Source organism: Sinocyclocheilus grahami, unplaced genomic scaffold (genome assembly GCF_001515645.1).
Source record: "Sinocyclocheilus grahami isolate Dianchi unplaced genomic scaffold, SAMN03320097.WGS_v1.1 scaffold227.1, whole genome shotgun sequence".
Lineage (NCBI taxonomy): Eukaryota > Metazoa > Chordata > Actinopteri > Cypriniformes > Cyprinidae > Sinocyclocheilus > Sinocyclocheilus grahami.
In genome coordinates, this window is record NW_015505406.1 from 130,851 (window position 1) to 152,730 (window position 21,880).

At 37.8% G+C, this 21,880-nt stretch overlaps 1 protein-coding gene across 1 annotated transcript in view; it reads right to left on the reverse strand.

Annotated features, from left to right (window-relative positions):
- Positions 1-4,907: 4,907 nt before the first annotated feature.
- LOC107597073 (dynein heavy chain 2, axonemal-like) overlaps positions 4,908-21,880 on the reverse strand; it is a 156,265-nt gene continuing 139,292 nt past the window's right edge. Inside the window, exons 73-85 of the mRNA XM_016287985.1 lie at positions 21,633-21,819; positions 20,571-20,719; positions 19,817-20,000; positions 16,895-17,085; positions 16,604-16,795; positions 15,240-15,424; positions 13,344-13,578; positions 13,087-13,238; positions 12,897-13,011; positions 9,301-9,477; positions 7,098-7,172; positions 5,450-5,600; positions 4,908-5,309 (exon numbers count right to left, since the gene is read on the reverse strand). Of these exons, the coding sequence (XP_016143471.1) occupies positions 5,155-5,309; positions 5,450-5,600; positions 7,098-7,172; positions 9,301-9,477; positions 12,897-13,011; positions 13,087-13,238; positions 13,344-13,578; positions 15,240-15,424; positions 16,604-16,795; positions 16,895-17,085; positions 19,817-20,000; positions 20,571-20,719; positions 21,633-21,819 (2,148 nt within the window). The 3' untranslated portion in view covers positions 4,908-5,154. The remainder of the gene's footprint in view (positions 5,310-5,449; positions 5,601-7,097; positions 7,173-9,300; positions 9,478-12,896; positions 13,012-13,086; positions 13,239-13,343; positions 13,579-15,239; positions 15,425-16,603; positions 16,796-16,894; positions 17,086-19,816; positions 20,001-20,570; positions 20,720-21,632; positions 21,820-21,880) is intronic.

Here is a 21,880-nt window from a genome sequence, read left to right on the forward strand (position 1 = left end):
CATTGGCACTCGTGTGATTGCACTTAGCCTATTGCTCGTGTGTTATTGCTTAACTATATGATGTAAATATGAGACAAAAACTCAAACAGGGGCATTTTTGCCCCATATCTTGAATTTTAGGGACATTGTAACTACGTTCTCTAGGCTCCATCACACAGTGAGTTGTTGCCCTGCCTCATATCATCAATCAGCTGTATGAAATGTCAGATGACCCACATAGGCATGGGGCAGGGCAAGTGCGTTAATAATTTTAACGCGTTATTTTTCACTGTAATTAATTAATCTAATTAACGCGTTAGATTACCAGCCCTACTTTTACACAGTGCACAACTTTAATGAGTAAAAAGACTGAGTACACCTTTAACTAAAGGTTTCCTTCCCAAAAGCGTGGCAGCTCAGGCTCTAGAATGCGCTGTAAGAGGAGCTGCAGCGCCCCCTGCGCTCACACACAGGAAGCACAGGAGGGGGGAGGGGGGAGGGGGCGTACAGTCAGCAGAAGAGAGGAAGAGAAAAACATGGCACAGAAAAAAAATTCAAATGTTCTTCCTGGAAAATCTCCGATCCCGCCACAACTTCACCACATGACATTTCCGAAAGAAGACGCGACACCCTTGCGCGCCCTCAGCCAGGCCCCAGGCCCCGGGCCCCAATCTCACTCAGCGCTTTAGTTATTTAACTACGCGAGACCCTCACTTACAGCGCGGTTTGATTTACACAAGTGCGAGATTTGCATTAATTGGTTATTTAAAAAAAAAACACACGTCTATGTACTGTGCTATATTCCTCAGTTTGCACGATATTTAACTCCCACGGTCTCCCCGGTTCACGTTAAATATGATCTCACCCGTTTTACTGGTAAAGGGTGGGCAACTTCATCCACCACTCACTTTCTGTTTGCAACCGACACAAAATGACTGCATTTCATCAACCCGCAAGGAAACTAAAAGTGGGAATGTATCACGCTTCCGATATTAACCCACGCCGGACACGCTTCATTGCATTGCACACCTAGTGCCTCACTGGCAACGCAAACGGCTGTTAGAATACACCAGGCATAAGATGCTCGATCCATATGTAGTGTGTACGTGGTGCATAAAGTCCAGAAAGTGTCTGTCTTTACCTGCTAATGCACGGAGGATCAAACTGGGAGGTGGCTTCTTCTTCTCGCATGTCCTCATGGTAAAAATGCAAGCTAGATAAGCAACTGCGCAGTTACTTTCGCCTCGCGCGGTGAATGAGCGGCGCAGCGCGCGATCCGTCAGCACCTTCATTATGTCATAGATGAGCACATTTGAATCGCGCACTGTAGAATGTCGGCACAGCTGCGTTATGAAACCACTGTAAGAGGAGATGATGTGACACGAACATCAGCGCGCAAAATTGTTCCAGAGTCTCCCCCCCCCAAAAAAATGCACGCCTCTCACGACTTCTCTGTGGTCTGCTGTGGAGATGCGGTTCTGGCCAGGCGAGGATGTGGTGCCACGCACGAGTTTGATGCGAGCAGGAGATGCGCAGTTTTTAATCCGCTGCAAACGCAGGCACTCCCCTCTCTCCCTGCACTCTTTCGCTGCTTCCCCTTCTCGTCTTCTTTCTCCTCCTCCCTCGCAGTCGCTTCCCCCCTCATGCAGGTTTATTTTCGGTGAACGAGTCTCTCTTGGACCCGATCCGCCCCGCCTCCGTTTCTCCCGGACGCGCAGGACTCTTCCAAATCCCCCCATCACTCACTCCATCCGAGCAGAGAGGGGTGTCCAGCAGGCTGCTTTGGGGGATAATGTGGGGCTGCTAGTGTTGATGGGGATGGAGTGATTTTGTGTCATGTCTAGTGCATTAACCCTTCTATTGTTTTAAGATTATTTATGATATTTGTTCCGTGAACATAGACTACAAGAAACGTTTTTACACTGGAAAAAATATCATATATAAAAACTTTATATACGTTTTTTTAAATAAATTGTAATAAATGGTTAAAAGTGTTTATAAAATAACTACATTATGGTCATATGGGTTTAATTTGAACCATATTGGGTGAACCTGGCTATTCATCTTAAAATAGATGATAGCTTTTAATAGAGACATTGATCAGATCTGACTCAAAAATATTTGAAGTCTCCTCATTGCATTGTTTATAAGAGTTTAACCTGAGGCTATTTTCTATCAGAAGAAGAAAAAAGAACTACTACAGCACTTTCTACATACCTGTAGCGCAACACATTGAATGAATGGATATGCTGCCGGTGTGCAAAAATAGGGGCCAATATCGACTGCTTCTATAAAACTGGTCATTTATTTGTGAAATATGAAATTTGTCAAATTCATTATAAAATGCATTAGATACTGTGAAATGCCAAAAGTAAAAAGGGACATTCTGTGCATTTATTAGAAGTGTTACTGAAGAATGTTCAATTTATATAAAAAAAATAATTATTATTATTTATGCATTATTTATACATTTGTGTGTGTATAATACAGTTTGGGACCAGATTTTCTCTCTTTTTCTCATTACGGTTGTCTTTAAACCCTTTAATAATAATAATAAGAATAAGAATACACTAAATAAAATTTTGCACAATAAGTTTGAAATCAGATTTTTTTATTTGTTTGGGACTAAAAACATCAGTAAGGGTGTCTTTAAACCAATTACACTGCAGTCAAGGATGAATTAATTTTAATGTTAATATTTTTAATTGAATGTATCGTGGGTCAAATGTAATTCAAAGGTCACAGATGGGCATTGTTTCTTAGGCAACAGTTGATTAGGTGTGCAGTTGAGGGCTGTGTGTGTGTGTGTGTGTGTGTGTGGGTGGGTGTTTTCAGTGTATTCCTCCTGGAATGTCTGTGGTCGGTGCTTCACTGCCATAATTGAATACACAGATGGAGGACGTTTGATGCAATACTATACAGAGAAGAGCTAACTCAATTATGTCGGTTCAAATGTAGCGAGACTCGGGAATGGTGTCCCCGAGGGACCCAAATCACTCAAAACACAAAATCAGATTGTCCACTTGTCCTCAGCTGGCACTTCCAGATCATTATTAAGTTCTCATCTGGTGTGAGAGGAGGGTTCAGACAGAAATCTGGACAGGTCCAGGTTTTACATTCACGCTTTTGCATCTCTCCACAAGCTGCATGGGAGCAACAAGTGTCAGATTCATGTGAAGAAATGCGGGTTACTTCTTGTGAACGACCCCTCTCACAGCCTCAATAGGTCTGAGGTGGGAACATGGGGTGATGAATAAACCCTGGGGACTTCATCCTCCATTTTGCGACTCAAAAGATGTCTTTCTCTCCCTTCTTCTTTTTAACTTCCATTTTTTTTTAGAAAAAAAAATCTGAAGTGCTCTAAACGATTACAATGGCGCCTTGGAGGCCAATTTGAATGTGAATTAGACATGTTGCTATGAGCACCCCAACAACCAGTTAGAGGTACAGAGAGACACAGACCTGTGGTTGAATAAAGAGCTCCTTACAGTCTGAGCAAGTCTGGCTCTTTCAGAAGAGGATGGCAGAGTGAATGCGGCCTTACACGAAGGCCACCCTCGCTCTCGCTTTCTCTCTCCCCTTCCCTCAGAACTATTCTTCTGTTCCAGTTTCTCCGCTCTCTTGTTCTCTTCTTCCAAGAATTTTCCCTCAACCTTATGAGTGTCCTGAGAAGATTGCCTATAGGCGCACACGTCAATCATCGAGGCCCAAGCCGACTGGAAAAGTGTATGTAAAGTAATGACCACAACTGTCAAATTTGAAGGAATAATTCCTGTGGATACAGATTATTTGGTGGTAAATTTCAACTAATTGGATCACAGTTGCACAATTTTGAGAATTTTCTGAAATTATAGCACCCTCTATTACTAGAAATTAGGCATGTGAATTTAAGATTGCCCTGTAGGTCCTGTTTTTTATTGTTCAGTTCATCACAGAGTTGTTGTCAAAGCAACAAGTCTGTAAGCACAATCCTATTGGGAAACAGGATTAGATTGTGGCTTATTCTTTCAAGAGCATCCTTCTATATCAAACAAAATAACAAATCCGTCCAACATTTTACTTATTACTACTACATAGTAAAATGTTGAAGGCTCTATAGAACAATATTTTGAACTCTATTCATCAAAGAATTCTGAAAAAAGTATCATGGTTTCCACAAAAATATTAAGCAGCACAACTGTTTTCAGCATCCATAACGATAAGGAATGTTTTTGAGCAGCAAATCAGCATATTAGAATGATTTCTGAAGGATTGTGTGTAACGGCTGCTGAAAAATCTAATTTGCCATCACAGGAAAAAATATTTAAAATAAATAAAATAAAACAAAAGATATAAAATTTATATATTAAAATGGATAATAGTTACCTTAAATTGCAACAATATTTCACGAATAATAGCTTTTGATCAAATAAATGCAGCTTTGGTGCTTATAAGAGACAAAAAAAAGTATCCCCCAAACTTTTTAACAGTAGTGCCAATGTTTTTATATTTTAAAAGTATATGATGCCAGCTAATTACATTGCACTATCATGGTTTTGAATATCACTATGTGCCCTTACTATTAAATTATTCAAATCTGTATGACCAAATAAAACCTCCACGAACGTCAGATGCTGAAGCAAAATCTTTTGAATCAAAAGAAATGGCTTAGGTTCCTCTAAAAATTCAAATGGTAGAACATTGTCACTAAAAATGTTAATTAAAAATAAATCAATAAATAAAATGGCCCATTCAAAAATTCAGAAAAAACCCCCAACTTGTATTCCAGTTCATTTCTGAGATCTATACAAAAAGTCAATTGTAGTGCCACCTTGTGGCCGATTTTCACAAAATGTGATACTCCGCATCTTGCTGACATCATGCAGGCATATATGAAGATTGTCCCATCAAGTGAAATTATTGGTTGTTAATTTTTTATGTCTGGAAAATCTGCAACACCAATGAATGAGAATATGCTGGGCTGTTTTATTAAACATTTAAATTAATTTCATAAAACATAACAAATGGCTAGAGTTTTAATTTCATCTCTTGTGATTTAGCACATATTAAATTCTCTTCTTAAATTCATTTTACTCAGTGTGTAAAAGGGTATAACAAGTGCTTGTCCTCTTTTGTGCATTGCATAAAATGTAGACATGGAGTGTTAATCAAGTGTCACTGAAAGTGTGAGTGTGTTTAGTTATCAAGGCTCATGAGCAGAGCGGTTCCTCTCTTGATCCAGTGATCATAAGGCACAGCTCCAGACTTCAGATCGACGGCCACCACGAATGAAGGCCGACCACTACCGCCGGACCGCACAGGGTAGTAGTAGCAGGGACAGGAGTACATATCTGCACACACACACACACACACACACACACACACACACAAGAACATCAACAATTACTGAATGTACTGACATAAAGTTGACAGCTGAATTCAAGAGAGAAGATTCTGTAATACAGGGATGTATGTAAGACTGTGTACTCACTCTTGGCGACCCTCTTGCGGCTCTCCACAGGTTTGAAGTGAATGGAGGGCATGGGGCAGACTAGCTGCATGGGCTCTGCCTCTACCAGACAGGAAGCTTTCTTATCCCAGCCTGCCCCCTCCAGATACAGTCCCTGGATGAACACTCCATCCTGAAGGAGAGGGGGAAAACAAGAGGTCGAGTGCAAAACAAAGACACTGAGAGAGGGCACGCAGCGGCCTCCAGTGCAAGAATTTAACTGGCAAATAAATGTGTGGAAATGTTAAGTACTATTTGGCCACACTGGCATGAGGACCAGTGATGACCAATCGAAATGTACAAACTCATAGCAAATATCATAAGTACGCAAACTCCCTATCTAAGCATGCATGGAAATTAAGTTACACACAGTAATTGCTGTTTTTTTATAGTTTCCATCTAAGTTAGCAGATTTTCAGGGGGTGTTCACACAAAATTTGTTCTTACAATAAATCTACATTTTTTTTAATTGTCAGTCAATTCAGACATACATGGATATCTTGCCTGTTCCATCACATCTTGCTGTTTTTTTTCTTCTTGTGTTATTAAGATGCTGTGTTATAACAGTAAAAAATCTCTCTAAACCCCTGTGCTCTGTCAGATTTGGTTATTCTCTTTTTAAATGTTTCTGATCACAAAAAATGTATCCTCTAAGTTCTGATATGAAAATAAAGATATACGCAGTGCTTACATATGAATTGGGTCTGGGAGTATACAGTCAAGTATATTAATAAATATTGATGATCCATGCTTTCATAGCAGAAAGATTAATTTGTTCACCAGATAATTAGTCTTGACCTTAATTAACAGCATATAGACACACTATGTGCATCTCATAGATATATATTGTTAACACTTCATAACTTCAATTATTAGCATTATGGAACACTATATAAAGTTTCAGTATTAGTTTTAGACATTTAAATAGTTAGGGTTAGGGTTAGGGTTATGAATTAAATTTTAGTTTGATATACACTACCATTCAAACGTTTGTGTTCAGCAAGACTTTTTAAAGAAATTAATACTTTTATTCAGCAAGAATGCATAATTGAACAAAAGTGACAGTAAAGACATTTATAATGTTATAAACATGTATATTTCAAGTAAATGCTGTTGTTTTCAACTTTCTATTTATCAGTTAATCCTGAAAAATGTATCACGTTTTTTTTAAAGAAATATTAAACATGTGACATGATACTGAAGACTAGAGTAATTGATTATGAAAATTCAGCTTTGCCATGACATGAATAAGCTACAAATAAATAAATAAATATAAAATGTATTTAACATTTCAATAATAGTTCACAATATTGTATTGTTATATTGCCTTGGGGAGCATAAGATAATTTTCAAAAACCCCAACCCCAAACTTTTGAATAGAATATATTTGAATGTTTATGAACTACTAACAATAGTCAACAAAATATTTAACTGTGCAATTAACAAAAAAATATTTAAAATGTTAGCATAGAACCCTGGCATGGGCTGTTTTTCTGCTTTGGAGACATGCCACATGAGTAGTGAGACAGAGACAGAGAGAGAGAGAGAGAGCAAGTGAGACGCAATGAGAGAGATGCAAATGTCAGGTGCATCAGCTCCTAATGGACAGCTGATGGCAGCAGTTACTCACCTTGGGAGGGGAATGCAGATTCTTGTCATCCATAGTGCTGACAATGAACTCCCAGGATAGAGTGTCTATAGACACCTGCACAGCAAACACAACACTGATATCAGAATCACTGCCAGCAGAAAAAAAATCTCACACGCAGACACACACACACACACGTCTGGTTTCCTATCCTTGTGGGGACTCTCCATAGGCGGAATGCTTTTTCTACTGTACAGACTGTATATTCTATTGCCCTACACCAACCCTACCCCTAAACCTACCCCTTACAGGAAACTTTCTGCATTTTTAGATTTTCAAAAAACTTAATTCTGTGTGATTTATAAGCTTGTTTACCTGTGGGGATTTGCTTTTAGGTCCCCACTGTGACATGAGTCCCCATTAGTCATTGTATATTCAGGTTTAAGTCCCCACCAGAATAGAAAAACAGGTATATACACACACACACACACACACACACACACACACACAGAGTTACAGTACTGCCAAGATATAGCCACTTTAAGTGTATCCTCAGTTCTTACTAGCCACCTGTCGGTGTGTGGGGACATTACACATTAGGACATTTGTTTTTCAGTCCATTTGCTGCAGAATTGGCTGCCCCGAAGCGTCGCAGGTGTCTCTTGATCATCAGATGCAGCTCATTTTGCTGCTGTGCTCCTGAAGCTATTGAGCAGCTGAGCAGAGTGTGATTTTGGGGGAGTGTGTGAGAGCTCCTGTTTGCAGATCCCAAAAGGACCCAAGAATAAACATCATCACTGGGACATTAGAAAGGTAATGGAGCAGTATTGTGCTGCGTGTCCCCTGCAGAATGTGCGAGTAAGTGAATGTGAATGCAAAGTGGTAAAAATGTGTTACCGTGCATGTTACTCAAATGAATTACAGACCATCGGTTTGCTGTGATTGAAGTCCATATGAGAAATATAATGCTGCACTTGGGAAGTTTCCACTTGTGAGTTTGGAAATTGTAATTATGAAGTGATGTGCACTGAATTGATTTTGTTCAGAATAAAATGAACACATAGAGCAATTTCATACTTCTTTCTCTCTCTTTAAATCCCCAGGAAGATGTTTTAGAGACCGGTGCACCAAAATGAAGTGCAGATGACTGACATTAAGTGTGTAATTGATGCTTTATCTGTGTATTTTATCATTCTTGTTCTTCTACAGAGAATGATGGGAAGTATTGCTTAGACACACAAGCATGTTGCCTCGTAATCTGGCTGAATGAATTGTAGTTTGGGGCAAGATTTATTGATTTTCGTTATTAATAGCACACACAATGCATAGAAATCAATTGTACAGTTAACATTCACAGTTACAACTTATTACAATCAATAGGAATTTGTTTCTGCCACGATTCTGTCGTTTTTGTTCACAGGGATAGTTCGCCCTAAAAATAAGTATCTTCTTTAATGTACAAAAGAAGATTTTTTCAAAATAATGCATTGTTCTTTTGACCATACAGTGAAAGTCAGTGGGGTTGAGTGTTTTTTGGACCCTACTGACTTTGATTACATGGATTCTGAATCTAGTCCAGATAGTTACATAATTACTTTAGGTATAGTTACCTATAGTAATACTACCATTCAAAAGTTTGGGGTCAGTAAGATATTGTTAACGTTTTTAAAATAAATCGCTTGTGCTCACCAAGGCTGCATTTGTTTGATCAAAAATTTTGAACTACTATTACAATTACTGTTTTCTATTTGAATATAACTAGAAAATTGTAATTATTTTTGTGATGACAAAACTGAATTTTTAGCAGAATTTACTCCTGTCTTCAGTGTCACATGATGCTTCAGAAATCATTATAATATGCTGATTTGCTGCTCAAGAAACATTTTTTTATCATTATCAATGTTGAAAACAGTTAAGCTGCTTAATATTTTTTGTGGAAACCATGACACATTTCTTTCAGTATTTTTTATTTATATGAAATAGGAATATTTTGTAACAATGTAAAAGTCTTTACTGTGTCTTTTGATCAATGTATTGTCTTTGTATTGACACCAAACTTTTGAACAGTAGAGTATCTTCGATTGAGCTCTCTAGTGTATGTGACTGACTGAGTTAAGTATAAGAGGACACTAAAGAGTCTTCACCACATGTGTTTGATGTCCTGTGAGTGTGCTAAGACTTTAAGTATGTGTGAATATGTATGAGTCTCATGATGTGTTGCTGGCTTTGTGTGTGCGAGTCTCACGTTGTTCTGGCGTGCAGAGCTCTGTAGTACAGCGGTGAGGAAGCCCGTAGGGAAGGTAAATCCAGACAGCCAAAAGAGGACAGGAGGGCGAGCAGTTTCCGCCCAGCGAGCAAACTGCTCCACGCGCTGGCACAGGTCCCTTGTCCAAGACGCCAAGGGCTTCAGAGATGGGTACACCTAAGGATGGAGAGCGGCTCATTACTGATGCGTGTCTTTTTTAGTGGTGTAATTAAAATGATCTTACTGTTCTGCAACAGTACTTGCTCTCAGCAAGAACTTGACACTAGATGAATGAAATCTGGTCAAGGGCATAACATCAACTTCAAACGGCACAAAATAGCTTAGTGACATCTATCTCCGCTTACAGTAAGGCCTTTCATTGAGTATTGTGTAACTCCGAGTTCAGCTGGTTTATGAGAACTGCCGCTCAAGGCCATTGAGAGGATAAAAAGGAAGAGTTTCTGTGGGTTTGGATGAGATGCATTACTGTCTGTCATGAAGAATATCTTGATTGAACCGCAGGGTATAATATTACGTCTGGACTCAAAAGAGTTTTAAACAAATCTTACATAACCAGTTCGAATTGAGCAATTAAACGAACATAAATCTGACGGTGCAGAACAGTATGGTGCAATGTTTTCTGGAATTCTTGAGACTGAAGTAATTATTCACCCTTCAATGTTATTTTTGGTGTTCAAAGAACAAAGATATTTGGATTTGATAAAAAAGAAAAAAGAAAAATCAAACGTGAGTGTGGCTTGTGCCAAAGGAATTAGCATTTCAAATGCTGCAACTGCCACACAGCACTAGGAAAATACTCATGATTAGTTTCATTTCACGCTGCGCCATAAAAAACCTTTATGCATTTAGGTTCTCGCTGGCATGAAAATGAGAACGTTTTGAGATATTTCTAGGCAGAATAAATGCTGTCGCTTTTACCCTTTGAAACTGGGACAACATGGAGTGAGGATAAAAGGTTTTGATGGAGTATACGCTGATGTTTTAATCTGATCTAGTACTCCAGAGCAGTAGTTCCCAAACTTTCCCACCACCCACGCAACAAACTGAAGCTGTGCATGAAAACGGGGTGCCCTAAATAATCAACCAAACCCTCGCTCTGACAAATTAATCACAATCATGGGAACAAGTGTATGATGTCCATTGTTGATTTTCTTAACTAGGCAGTTTAAAGACAAATCTGGTCAAACAGCAACATTTCAGCACCACTGAACAATGACTGACAATGAAAAAAATTGGGAGGAAAAATCAATCACATAGCATGTTATTAGAAATTACAAAACCAATTAACTGGCCTGCAGAGATCAGCTAGCGTTAAGGGCACATACATTAATGAATTGCACATAAATTAATTAGCTTTTATTAACATAACCTTGTGCTTTCAGCACAGGTGATTAAATTTCTGAACTTTTGAACATACACAAGATTAACTGAAAGTTAACTGAAATAATATGAGTTTAAATGGGAGTAGTAAAATTACTAAAATTAAATCTAGAATACACAAATTAAAGCTAAATGGAAATATTAAAAAAGTAATAAAAATATAAAAATAAAATAAAATTAATAAGCCTAAACTAAAATTAAAATGAAAACGGAAAATACAAAAATAAAAGCTTATTCAAAATTTGAATAATTACTAAAAGTATGCAAATAGCACAAAAATTATACTTACTGGCACCTATGGACTTAAATTGTGCATCAAAGTAATGGACTTTATGCTCTCCTAATTTGTTTTTAGTAAGGAAAATTATACTTTTGATAATTATGAAAATAAGCAGGGGCACTTGAACAAAAGTGTTTTTAAAACTCTAATTTAATTCTGTCAGTAATGCTTGTAATGTCAATTTTTTTTAATCAATAAACTAACATGAAATTTTCCACCATTACTTCTGTTTTCTTCGGTGCATCACAAGTATGGAAGCCTGGGGCTAACTGACATAAAGTCACATTGTGAGACATAAAATCTCAATTGTGAAATATAAAATTATTCTGAGATATAAAGCCACCATTATGAGAGACAAAATTGCAGGAAACAAAGTCACAAATAGGCTATAATTAATTTATTTTTACTCAAAAATGGCCTTCCACAGATTAGAAACCACTGATCCCAGGTCAGTGAAAAAAGAACACCAGATTCAGTAAATGGTGTGAGTGTTATCTTTTAATAGCCTTTGAGGTCACAACGGGTTATGTCAATGTAACGTATGAGGCCTGACACCTCCACCACTCACAAACCAGCAGTTATAAAGAAAGAAAGGAAGATGGGAGAAAAAAGAAATGATGAGTGAAGAACAGCAGAGAGAGTCAGTGGCAAATGAAAGTCATATATCTCTGCAAAGATACAACGAGTCACTGCCAAAATAAAACACTGGACAGAGACAGAGGATCTGTGCATTCAGTGTTAAAGATAGGCTGATGGGTGGAAAGAGAAAGAAAGAGAAAAAGAGAAAGACAGTAATGAGGCACCGCAGACTGCAAAAGAACAGTCCCAGCTGGAGTGAAAGTCTTAATGAATGCTCTCCACTTATTTTGTTAAAGAGGCGCAGAAAGATGGAAAACGAGGCAGAATAGAGGGATGGATGGATTGGCATTTGGATTAGTATACAGGCCATACGCTTACCAAAGATCTTCAAGTAAACATGATTTGTTTATTCAGTTTATTTGAGTCCAGTTATCCTTAGACATGAACCAAGAAGCCCCCCCCCCCCCACACACACAAATCTACATCAGAGCAATACAAGGTCTAACATCTACTCTTGCTGACCTAAACACACACACAAGGGCATTAGAAAGGCCTGTGCATTCTTGACATGATTCGGGCAGCTCTCAGTCTATAACAAACACTAAGAGTGTTTAAACCCAAGATGAGTGTGTTTAATCCTCTAAATCTTGCTCTGTTCACCTCATCCTTCACAGAGCAATCCTCTCAACCATTCATTCATACACTCCTGTTGCTCTCCGCTGAACACACACCTCTGACCTCACAGCCCACTTTCACACACTCATGCAAGGCTGTATTACAACTACAACATGACCTGGTGTTTGTGATTCACAAAGTTATAAGCACTCTTCCAAAACCTAGTGAGATACTTACCTAGATAGCATTTCAGAGGGAGCAGAGGGAGCTCTAAGAGAACTTGTTTTGGTCAAATTGTAATTATTGCATGTATTCTGTGCAGAGAAGGCAATCCCAGATATACAGTACGTACACTTCCATTCAAAAGTTTGGGCTTGGTAAGAAATTAATATTTTTATTAATCAATAATGCATTCAATTAAACTTCTTATTCTTCGAGGAATCCTAAAAGGAAGTACCACAGTTTTTACAAATGTTTCTTGAGCACCAAATGAACATATTATAATGATTTGTGAAGGATCATGTGACACGGAATGGCTGCTGAAATTTTTTAATAAACTACATTTTAAAATATGAACAAATACACACTTAAGCACTTACTTCAAATTGCAATATTTCATAGCATAATAATTTTTTTGTATGTTTGATCAAATAAATGCAGCCTTGGTGAGCATAAGAGACTCAAAACTTTTGAATGGTAGTTTATAGATGTACTCTCTTACCTTTTCCCAGAGAGGAGGTACACGAGCATCATGGATATTGTGAAATATCTCCTCTAGACTGCTGGACATCACAACCAGACCTTTAATGCCCTTCTCTAGCTCTAAGAGAGACAATCTACACACACAAATATAGCACGGTTAGCATGTTAATATTCATAATCACATGTGACTGTTACGCTCTCACACAGACCTGATGGTGTGCAGCAGTGCGTTGTATCTTTGGATCTCCTGCAGCAGTACTACATTTAGAGGTGAAAGGTCATCCTTTAGCAACTTTCTAGTACCCTCATAGTCAATCTCAGCAGGAATCTTTTGCAGAACATCAGCAGAAAGTTCCAACACCTAAACACACAGAGTTATACACATTAAATTCTAAGTGTCACATATGCTGAAAGATCTTTAAAAATGCCATCAGAACAGTAAATTCAATCTATTTTTTATACACACCTTATCTTCCCTGCTGGCTCCAGTGCTGGTGGCGTCGGTGCTGGTGACTTGTGGCTGCAGAGACAGTAGTGTGTAGAAGAGGGTTCGAGCCTCTGTGATCTGGCTGGCGATGTCAGCATTGGGGTGTTGTCCAAATAGTTCTGGGTGCTCCAGTGCTGGCAACTGACCAATGAAGTCCAAATATGAGGACTGAGGCCCATCACGAGGAACATAGTAATGCACCAACGAGGAGACCCTATACATGCAAACAAACAGCTTTTAAAGGCTTATAAAACCTAATTAAAACTGAAATAAAATAAGTTTAAGTTGAATCACTAAAATTACTAAAACTGAAATTTAAAAAAGCTAAATAAAGATTGTAGATTATTATTTAAAAAAAACTAATAAAAATGACAAAACATTTTAACAATATTATAATAAAAACTATAGCAGTATATGAATAAAAAATAACACTGATTATGAATGTCATACTTTTTTATCATGTAGTTACATGGCAGTATTAAAAAAAAATAATTTGATTTAAACCGTTAAATAGTTTAATGTGCTAAAAAGTCGTTAAAGCTTGTAAATATGCACAGTAATATACAGTATATTACCGTGTTATTTGGTTGCATTGGATTTGTTGTGAATATTGTAGGTGCCAAAAGAAAAATCGGCAAAAAAACGCTATACTTCTGCGCCAGACCTGGCGTGAACAATCCTTGTATTGGCTCATAAAAATGTAAAGCTGTAGGGCAATTTCATACACATTCTCAAAATAAGATATACAGTATATTACCGTGTTATTTGGTTGCATTGGATTTGTTGTGAATATTGTAGGTGCCAAAAGAAAAATCAGCAAAAAAACGCTATACTTCTGCGCCAGACCTGGCGTGAACAATCCTTGTATTGGCTCATAAAAATGTAAAGCTGTAGGGCAATTTCATACACATTCTCAAAATAACACTTGCTTTAGTTTTCATCTACAGGTCATATCAAATAACTGATAGTAGCTAAACTGTTTGTCAGTAAAACTTCACAGATACTGTAATTACTGCCAATTCCTACTTCCCCCTCCAAGCCCAGTAATCCATGTTACTGTATTTCATTTTTATTACTGCCTAAAACTTTAGAGCCGCCTCTGCTGTGCACTAAAGTCACCATGGAGGCACTGATTGAGGGTAATTATAGGATGTGGTTGCTATAGTAACAGATGTTCCATCCATGTATGCAGTATTGCTGGGTCCTGAAAGACCAGGGGACTCGGAGGAAATGGAACACATTTAACTCAGACGCTATGAGATTCATCTTTCGGCCCCATGGGGGAGCTGTTGGTCTTCGTTAGATCAGAACTGTGGCAGCAGACTTACAGGCTCAAGAGGACACACGGGAATCCTCACAGCAGGGTAAAGAGGGGTGTCAGGGATCAAAGGGTGTGTGTTGTGTGTGTGATGGCTTGACATATACTCAATGCAAAGTTTGTGAGCGAGTAATGAGAAGATCTGTTCGTGAGAGTGATATTTTCTTGCTCTTTTTCAACCAGGCAAACATTCTCGCCATATGGGGACGCTCTATCTCTTCATAATGTTCAAAAACTGGGACTAAAAGTGACGATCATACAAACACTAAAGACCCCGTACAGTGTTTAGACCGAACAGAGAGTGCATTAGAGATTCTGTGTGTGTGGTTGGGTTTACTAGACTGTAGTTTGGGGACAAATTTGTCTCCAGAAGTGAGGCAAATCTGCCAAAACTTTACTTTAGGGATATTAATAAATTAAATTACTCATGTTTTTAATATAAAAATGGAAAAAGTTTTCTATAAGATGTAAGGTTAGGGTTTGATTTAATTAAATTTTTTTAAACATGAATGTTCCCATTTAACTTCATAAAAATGTTTGTGTGTGTGTGAACTCACTTAAAGAAGGGCGTATCAATAACAGCAGGACAGAAATATTGGTTGATGTAGGTGGTAAGTAAACGTCGGTCCCAGTCGTCAGTCACATGTCCTCCATAGTTGATCCCAGCGATGAGAAACTTGAGAGCGTCCCAGGGGATTTCCTCATACTCATCCAAATAAAGACTCAGAAGATTCTCACTCACCTGAAAAACAAAGAGAGAGGAATAATTACCAAACAGTCAGTCTTCACAAACCCATACAGTTGTCAGAGATGCATATGAGTTCACAGATTTATTTATGGTATGTTTTTAAAACATGTTTTTTCAATAACAATTTCATAGCCATAGGCAATACCTATTAAATATGCAGCTTATCTTGAGCTTAAAATATTATGTGAAATTAAGGCTACAGCATCACCAGGATGCAAAGGTGAACACAGTTTCATTGAGGGTATGTGCGAGGATAAGATGCATGCTTTTAACTATAATAACTTTGACAAGCTGCCAAAGTCCTAATAATTTTGTAGCCTACAAAAATGAGTAGTGGACCAAATAAAATAAGGCTTTAACAGCTGTCTCAGATATGTGATCGGCTACAGACAAAAAGAAGGAAAACCAGTTTTTCTCCTAAATCAATGTGACTATACAAGAAGAAGTAGAATTTTTACATTTACTATTAAATTATAAAAAAATAATTGTACTATTATTTGTCTTAAAAAATGTGTGAAATTTAGTGAATTTGAGGATTATTATTTATATTTTGAATGTGTACATTTAATAGCTTTCCCTATACATTAAATATATTTTGGGTACATGTTTATTTATATTTATTTTTATATGATTGACGTATACAACATGTTATTTTTTCTTGATTGATTGATTTAGTAGTAGTATGGGAAAGATCTTTAAATGAGACCAGAGGTCTAATCTACAAGTAGACACTGATGATGGTATGATATTGAAAAAGTTTTGTCTTTGCACTGTGCAATTTTTTTTGCACTTTTTGCATTTTTGTGGCCTGAATAAAGACTTTTGAAGATTTGTTTTTCTTTTGTGTGCAGGATTTCATGCTTTTTTATTACTATTGTATTGTAAAATAAAAACAAAAGCATATTTAATATTAATAATCATAACAAGTGAAAATAATTACTATAATTTGGGAAAAGGGTATAGCATGTTTCAATTTCAAATGCAAGATATAAGCGACCCCTGTGGAGTTTGTGTGGAAGCTATGAAATAAATGCATGAAATAAATGCACTTTAAATGTACATGAAATTGATTTTTTTTACTTAAATTTAAGCAATTCACATTGGTCGTACTTTGGAAAACACAGAAATCCACATAACCATTGAAAATTCACATCCTTGTCTCTCTTTCTCTACCTCAAAGTCAGAGTCATTGAAGCTGTAGACAATGTTCCAGCCGAGCTGTAGGAACTTCCTTCTCTCCAGGATGATGCTGTGGAAGAAGCAGAGAGTGAAGAGCAGCTTGTGGTACAGCAGCGGCCGCGAGCAGCGCGAGAACTGAGACTCAGACACCCGCTGATAGAGACGCTTCATATTCCACTTCACCCCCTACAGAGACACGATCACACACACCAAGACCACTTTAATTACAGCACACACCATTTTAAATAGATCTCACGATACTTTGCAAAGTGTGTATATGTGTACCCTAGGAGGCTCAGTAGTGATTTTGATGCCCGTCTGCAGGATGGCAATGGGGAATTCTGGATGAGGGGAGGAGCTTAGCCACAGTCGGAAATCTGGATGACATTCTTGGATTTGTAACTCATCTATTAGTTTATCCAGCTCACACATCCAAGAGAGACACAGGTGACAATTAGCCAAGAACACCCAATGACCTGCCAAAGAGAATGAGAGTTTGAATAGTAGATTTAGTAAAAGTACATTAGATTTGAAATTTTCTGAAGAAAATGTGAGTTGTGTTTGGCGATATTATTATTATTATTTTTATTTTTAATGAAATTGCTAAGCTGCTTTTAAAACATGTTTTAACATGTTGCTATGAAGCTGCTAGGTCGTTGATTATTGACTAAAGACAAAATTCCCAAGTCTCTATGCTATTCATTCACTCTGATAGTCACTAAATATGGATCACCCCTAGTATTTTGTGACATCACAACCATGAGCACATTTACATATGACCACCACACAATATCTATTCATTATTCAGCAACCTTGTGAAGCACTGTTGTTCATTGCATGTGTGAAGAGGCTAGTCAGTCCTAGATGTCATTTAGAGACTAGAGACTACAGAGGCTACAGCTAAAGCTACTAAAGCTACCGTAGCAACATTCCCAAACTCACATAGCAGGGCATGGTGCTAGCAATGCCAAGGACATGGGTTCCCAGCGAATGCAAGAACTAATAACATCTATAAGTTGAATGCAATGTAAGTCGCTTTGGATAAAAGCATCTGCCAAATGCATAAATATAAATGTAAGCAACAAATGGTTTAATTCTCAGGGTCACAGAAAGTGTGAAAAAAACTCCTGTAAAAGTAAAATAAACTGCTTTTGGTGCAAAAAGTGGAATGTATACAGTATACTACCATTAAAAAGTTTGGGGTTGGTCAGATTTTTTTTGGTTTTTGAAAGAAATCTCTTATGCTCATGAAGAATGCATTTATTTGATCAAAAATACAGTAATAAGTGATGAGTATTTTACTCATACTGAATGAAAGTTAATTTGTGAGGAGAGCAATCACGTTTATTTTCTAAAACCAAAATGAAACTGAACACCATAATACTGCAATAAATCAAGGTCGACACATCATCCTCTTAAACGTCTACAAACACTCAAGTCTCATTTAAGCTCAAGCACTCAGATGTAAACCAATATCCTTCAAAAAAATCTCTTCTATGTCCCCATCTCATATATGAAACACCTGCAATTCAGCAACTAGCTCCTAATGCACTTGCATTCACGGAAAGCAGTCTTGTTGACAAGTTTTGGGTGACTAAGACCCACAAGACCTTCAGTGCCCTAGATGGTGATATCACTTATTTTGTAGCACAAATATACTGCTGCAGAAAAAGTTAGGTGCCATGCAAAATGTAATGTGCAACAGTATTACTCATCAGAAACGTAGTAAAGTAAAGAGTACATATACTTATTCAAAAATGTAGTCAAGTAGAGAGTAAAATTTGCTAATGTCTTTGATTAAAGGCACAATATGTAATTTTTTGCCACTGGAGGGCACGTATTCAAAACAAACAAAGAAACAAAGGCACCGTGACTGAGTGTGGAATCATGGGAGTTGTGGTCTTCATCCCCACAGCCGACGGGACTCGGGCAGAAATCATGTTCATGGATGAGCTAATGATTTATTAACGTAGTAGAATGAAGAGGGGTGAGGCTGAAAGCCGTCGAAGCGAAACGAGGCCGCTGAACGAGCGCGACACACGGCTCGAAAGCAGCGGAGCTTTTATTATGCCACAGTCGACCGCTTCCACTCCTTCCGGAAAGCAGTGGAAGTAAGCAGCGCTGTTTTATCATACTAGATACATTTGAACGTTCTGTTATAATGCTACTCTGTGCGGTCGTCACCTGTCTAAAAAAATGCATAGCATATTAAAGCGTCTTTGGTGTTTTCATGTTTTCTACAAAACAAAACCGGAAATCGAGGGCTTATGACGTCATTGGCAGGCGACACAATGACACTGGACACGCTCCGCGTCACCAGTTAAAATGGCTTATTTCTCTTGATTTAAACATTCTTCGAAACATTTGGGATAATGCAAGTACACAAGTCAGCAAAATATATAACACTGTTCTAGTGGTTTTTGGATATTTTAATGAAAAAATCTTACATATTGTGCCTTTAAGTACTTAAGTAATTAGATAGACACTTTACACCACTGCCATTACTCCAGTATTCAGTGTAATATGATCCTTCAGAAACCATTCTAATATGCTGATTTGGTGCTTGTCTATTTATATCAATGTTGAAAACAGTTGTGCTGCTCTTTTTTTATTTTATTTGTGGAAACTGTGATATATTTTTTTCAAGATTCTTTGATGAATAAAGTTTAAAAAAAACATTGTAAATGCCTTACTCTCACTTAATTTAATGCAAACAAATAGCTAAATAAAATAATTTATTTTAAAAACAAAAATAAATAATTAAATCAATCAATCAATTTTACTAATCCCAAACTCCCAATCGACTCATCTAACTTAATTTTGAGGGCAAACCATTAAGAGTTATCAGAGGAAGCTATAAACAGGGAGATAAATAGTGGCAAAAACACAGGCAGAGAGATCACCTCACCATTTGCGACTCCCTCTTTGATCAGCCGCCATTTTTTTCAAGATTCTTTGATGAATAAAGTTTAAAAAAAACATTGTAAATGCCTTACTCTCACTTAATTTAATGCAAACAAATAGCTAAATAAAATAATTTATTTTAAAAACAAAAATAAATAATTAAATCAATCAATCTTACTAATCCCAAACTCCCAATCTACTCATCTAACTTAATTTTGAGGGCAAACCATTAAGAGTTATCAGAGGAAGCTATAAACAGGGAGATAAATAGTGGCAAAAACACAGGCAGAGAGATCACCTCACCATTTGCGACTCCCTCTTTGATCAGCCGCGTTGCGATGGGTGCCTGGCCCTGACCCAGTGAGAGGGCAAAGAAGCGCTGACCCATGCCTGACGTCTCTGCCAGCTGAACCAGGGCTGCTGTTGGGTCCACACCAGGGGACAGCACAAAGATCAGAGGAGTCCTCGTGGTGCTGTCCGCTAAAACCTGAGGCACACACACACACACACACACACACAGTAAATGGGTTTTGGTGCAAATGCAGATGATTTTTTGATTCAGATGGTTTCTATTTTCTAAGTAAATGCCAAAGTCAAAATGCATACTAAAAAATGAGAGAAAAATGAAAAAGGGGGGAAAAATCAATTGCATTTAGGTAACTCTGAAGCATATCTGCTTTATTTCATGCAGTCTCTCACTCTCTGTCTAGAGGGAGACACAGGCTCGCAAAAAAAAAGCCCTGGTGTTGGTAAGTTGTGTTGGTTATTATGCTCCAGAGGTCCAGAGAGGTAAGAGTTAAAAACATTCAATTGTTTCTGAGTTCAAAAGCTGAAAATGTCAGCTTCTTATCGAACGGTGTCATTAACAATCTGAGTACATTTCACCTTAATGTAACACAAAACTTTGCAATTTTCAAATCTCACCCAAGAGCCACTATGATATAAAGAACAAAAAAAGTTAATTTCTTTGCTCATTGATTCATTTTCATACTAAGCTTTAAGGTGAGCAGACATCTTTGTGTGTGTGGGTGTTTATGTGTGTGTGGGTGACACTCACAGCCTTCATATCGAGAATGGGCGGCTCTACGAACTGAGAGCCCAGGTTATTGATGACGAAAGTCGTGACGCAGAGAGAGACGCGATCCTGTCGAAGAGATCGTACAATCAGCATCCTCTGCAGCTCATTGCAGTTTTTTTGCCATTCTCCTGTACAGAGAGCGAAAGAGAGGAAAATCAAAACAAAGAGGCAGATTGTGGCAAACAGGTCAGGAAGGGAGAGAGGGAAGAGAAATGTAGTATAGTGTAGTATATATATTTATTTAATGCCATGTCAGCATCAAAGGCTATTTTCATGGCAAAAACTATTAAAAAAATACGAGTATAACAAATATATCACACAACATTTTTTGGGAAGATAAATGAAGAGGGAAATTAAGAAACAAGTTTAAAAGGGGAAGTTTCATTGACTTGTATTGTTTTCATATTGCTCTAATGATATTTTCTATTCCCTAACTAGGATCTCTGAACCATGAACCTTTTTTTTAAGTACCAGAACTGAATGATATTTTCTTCAGGTTAATGGCAGATGCATTCTTCTGCCAGTGTGGACAGAACACCATTTTAAATCCATACAACTCTGACATTGGCTCTGATTCCCATTAAGAACCATTAAGGAGCCAGAATCATTCTGATTGTACGATTCCTAACCCAAACCAAACCTTATATCCTAAAATTAGGTTCCCACAATGTACGCAAAACTTGACGCCCACACACACACACACACAACATTACCAGGAAGCGGTGCTTTCTCTGGTTCTGGATTGGTGTACCAGAGAGTATAACAAATACAATAAAAAACAGTAAACAAACAAACACAAGTTATATCTTATATATCTATCACAAGTTAATGGCAGATGCATTCTTCTGCCAGTGTGGACAGAACACCATTTTAAATCCATACAACTCTGACATTGGCTCTGATTCCCATTAAGAACCATTAAGGAGCCAGAATCATTCTGATTGTACGATTCCTAACCCAAACCAAACCTTATATCCTAAAATTAGGTTCCCACAATGTACGCAAAACTTGACGCCCACACACACACACACACAACATTACCAGGAAGCGGTGCTTTCTCTGGTTCTGGATTGGTGTACCAGAGGTGCCAGTCTCGAGGGTACTGCTCAAACGAGGCCATGAGTCCATGGAAATTAGTCAGCTTATCCAGTTCAGTTATGTTGTCCCAGTTAGAGTCAGACAGCCAGATAGAGCAGGGGTTATCCATCTGTTTCTCCTTATCCAGAACCTAACACACACATACACACACACCACACAGACTACTTTATATAACATGAGGACTTTTTTTA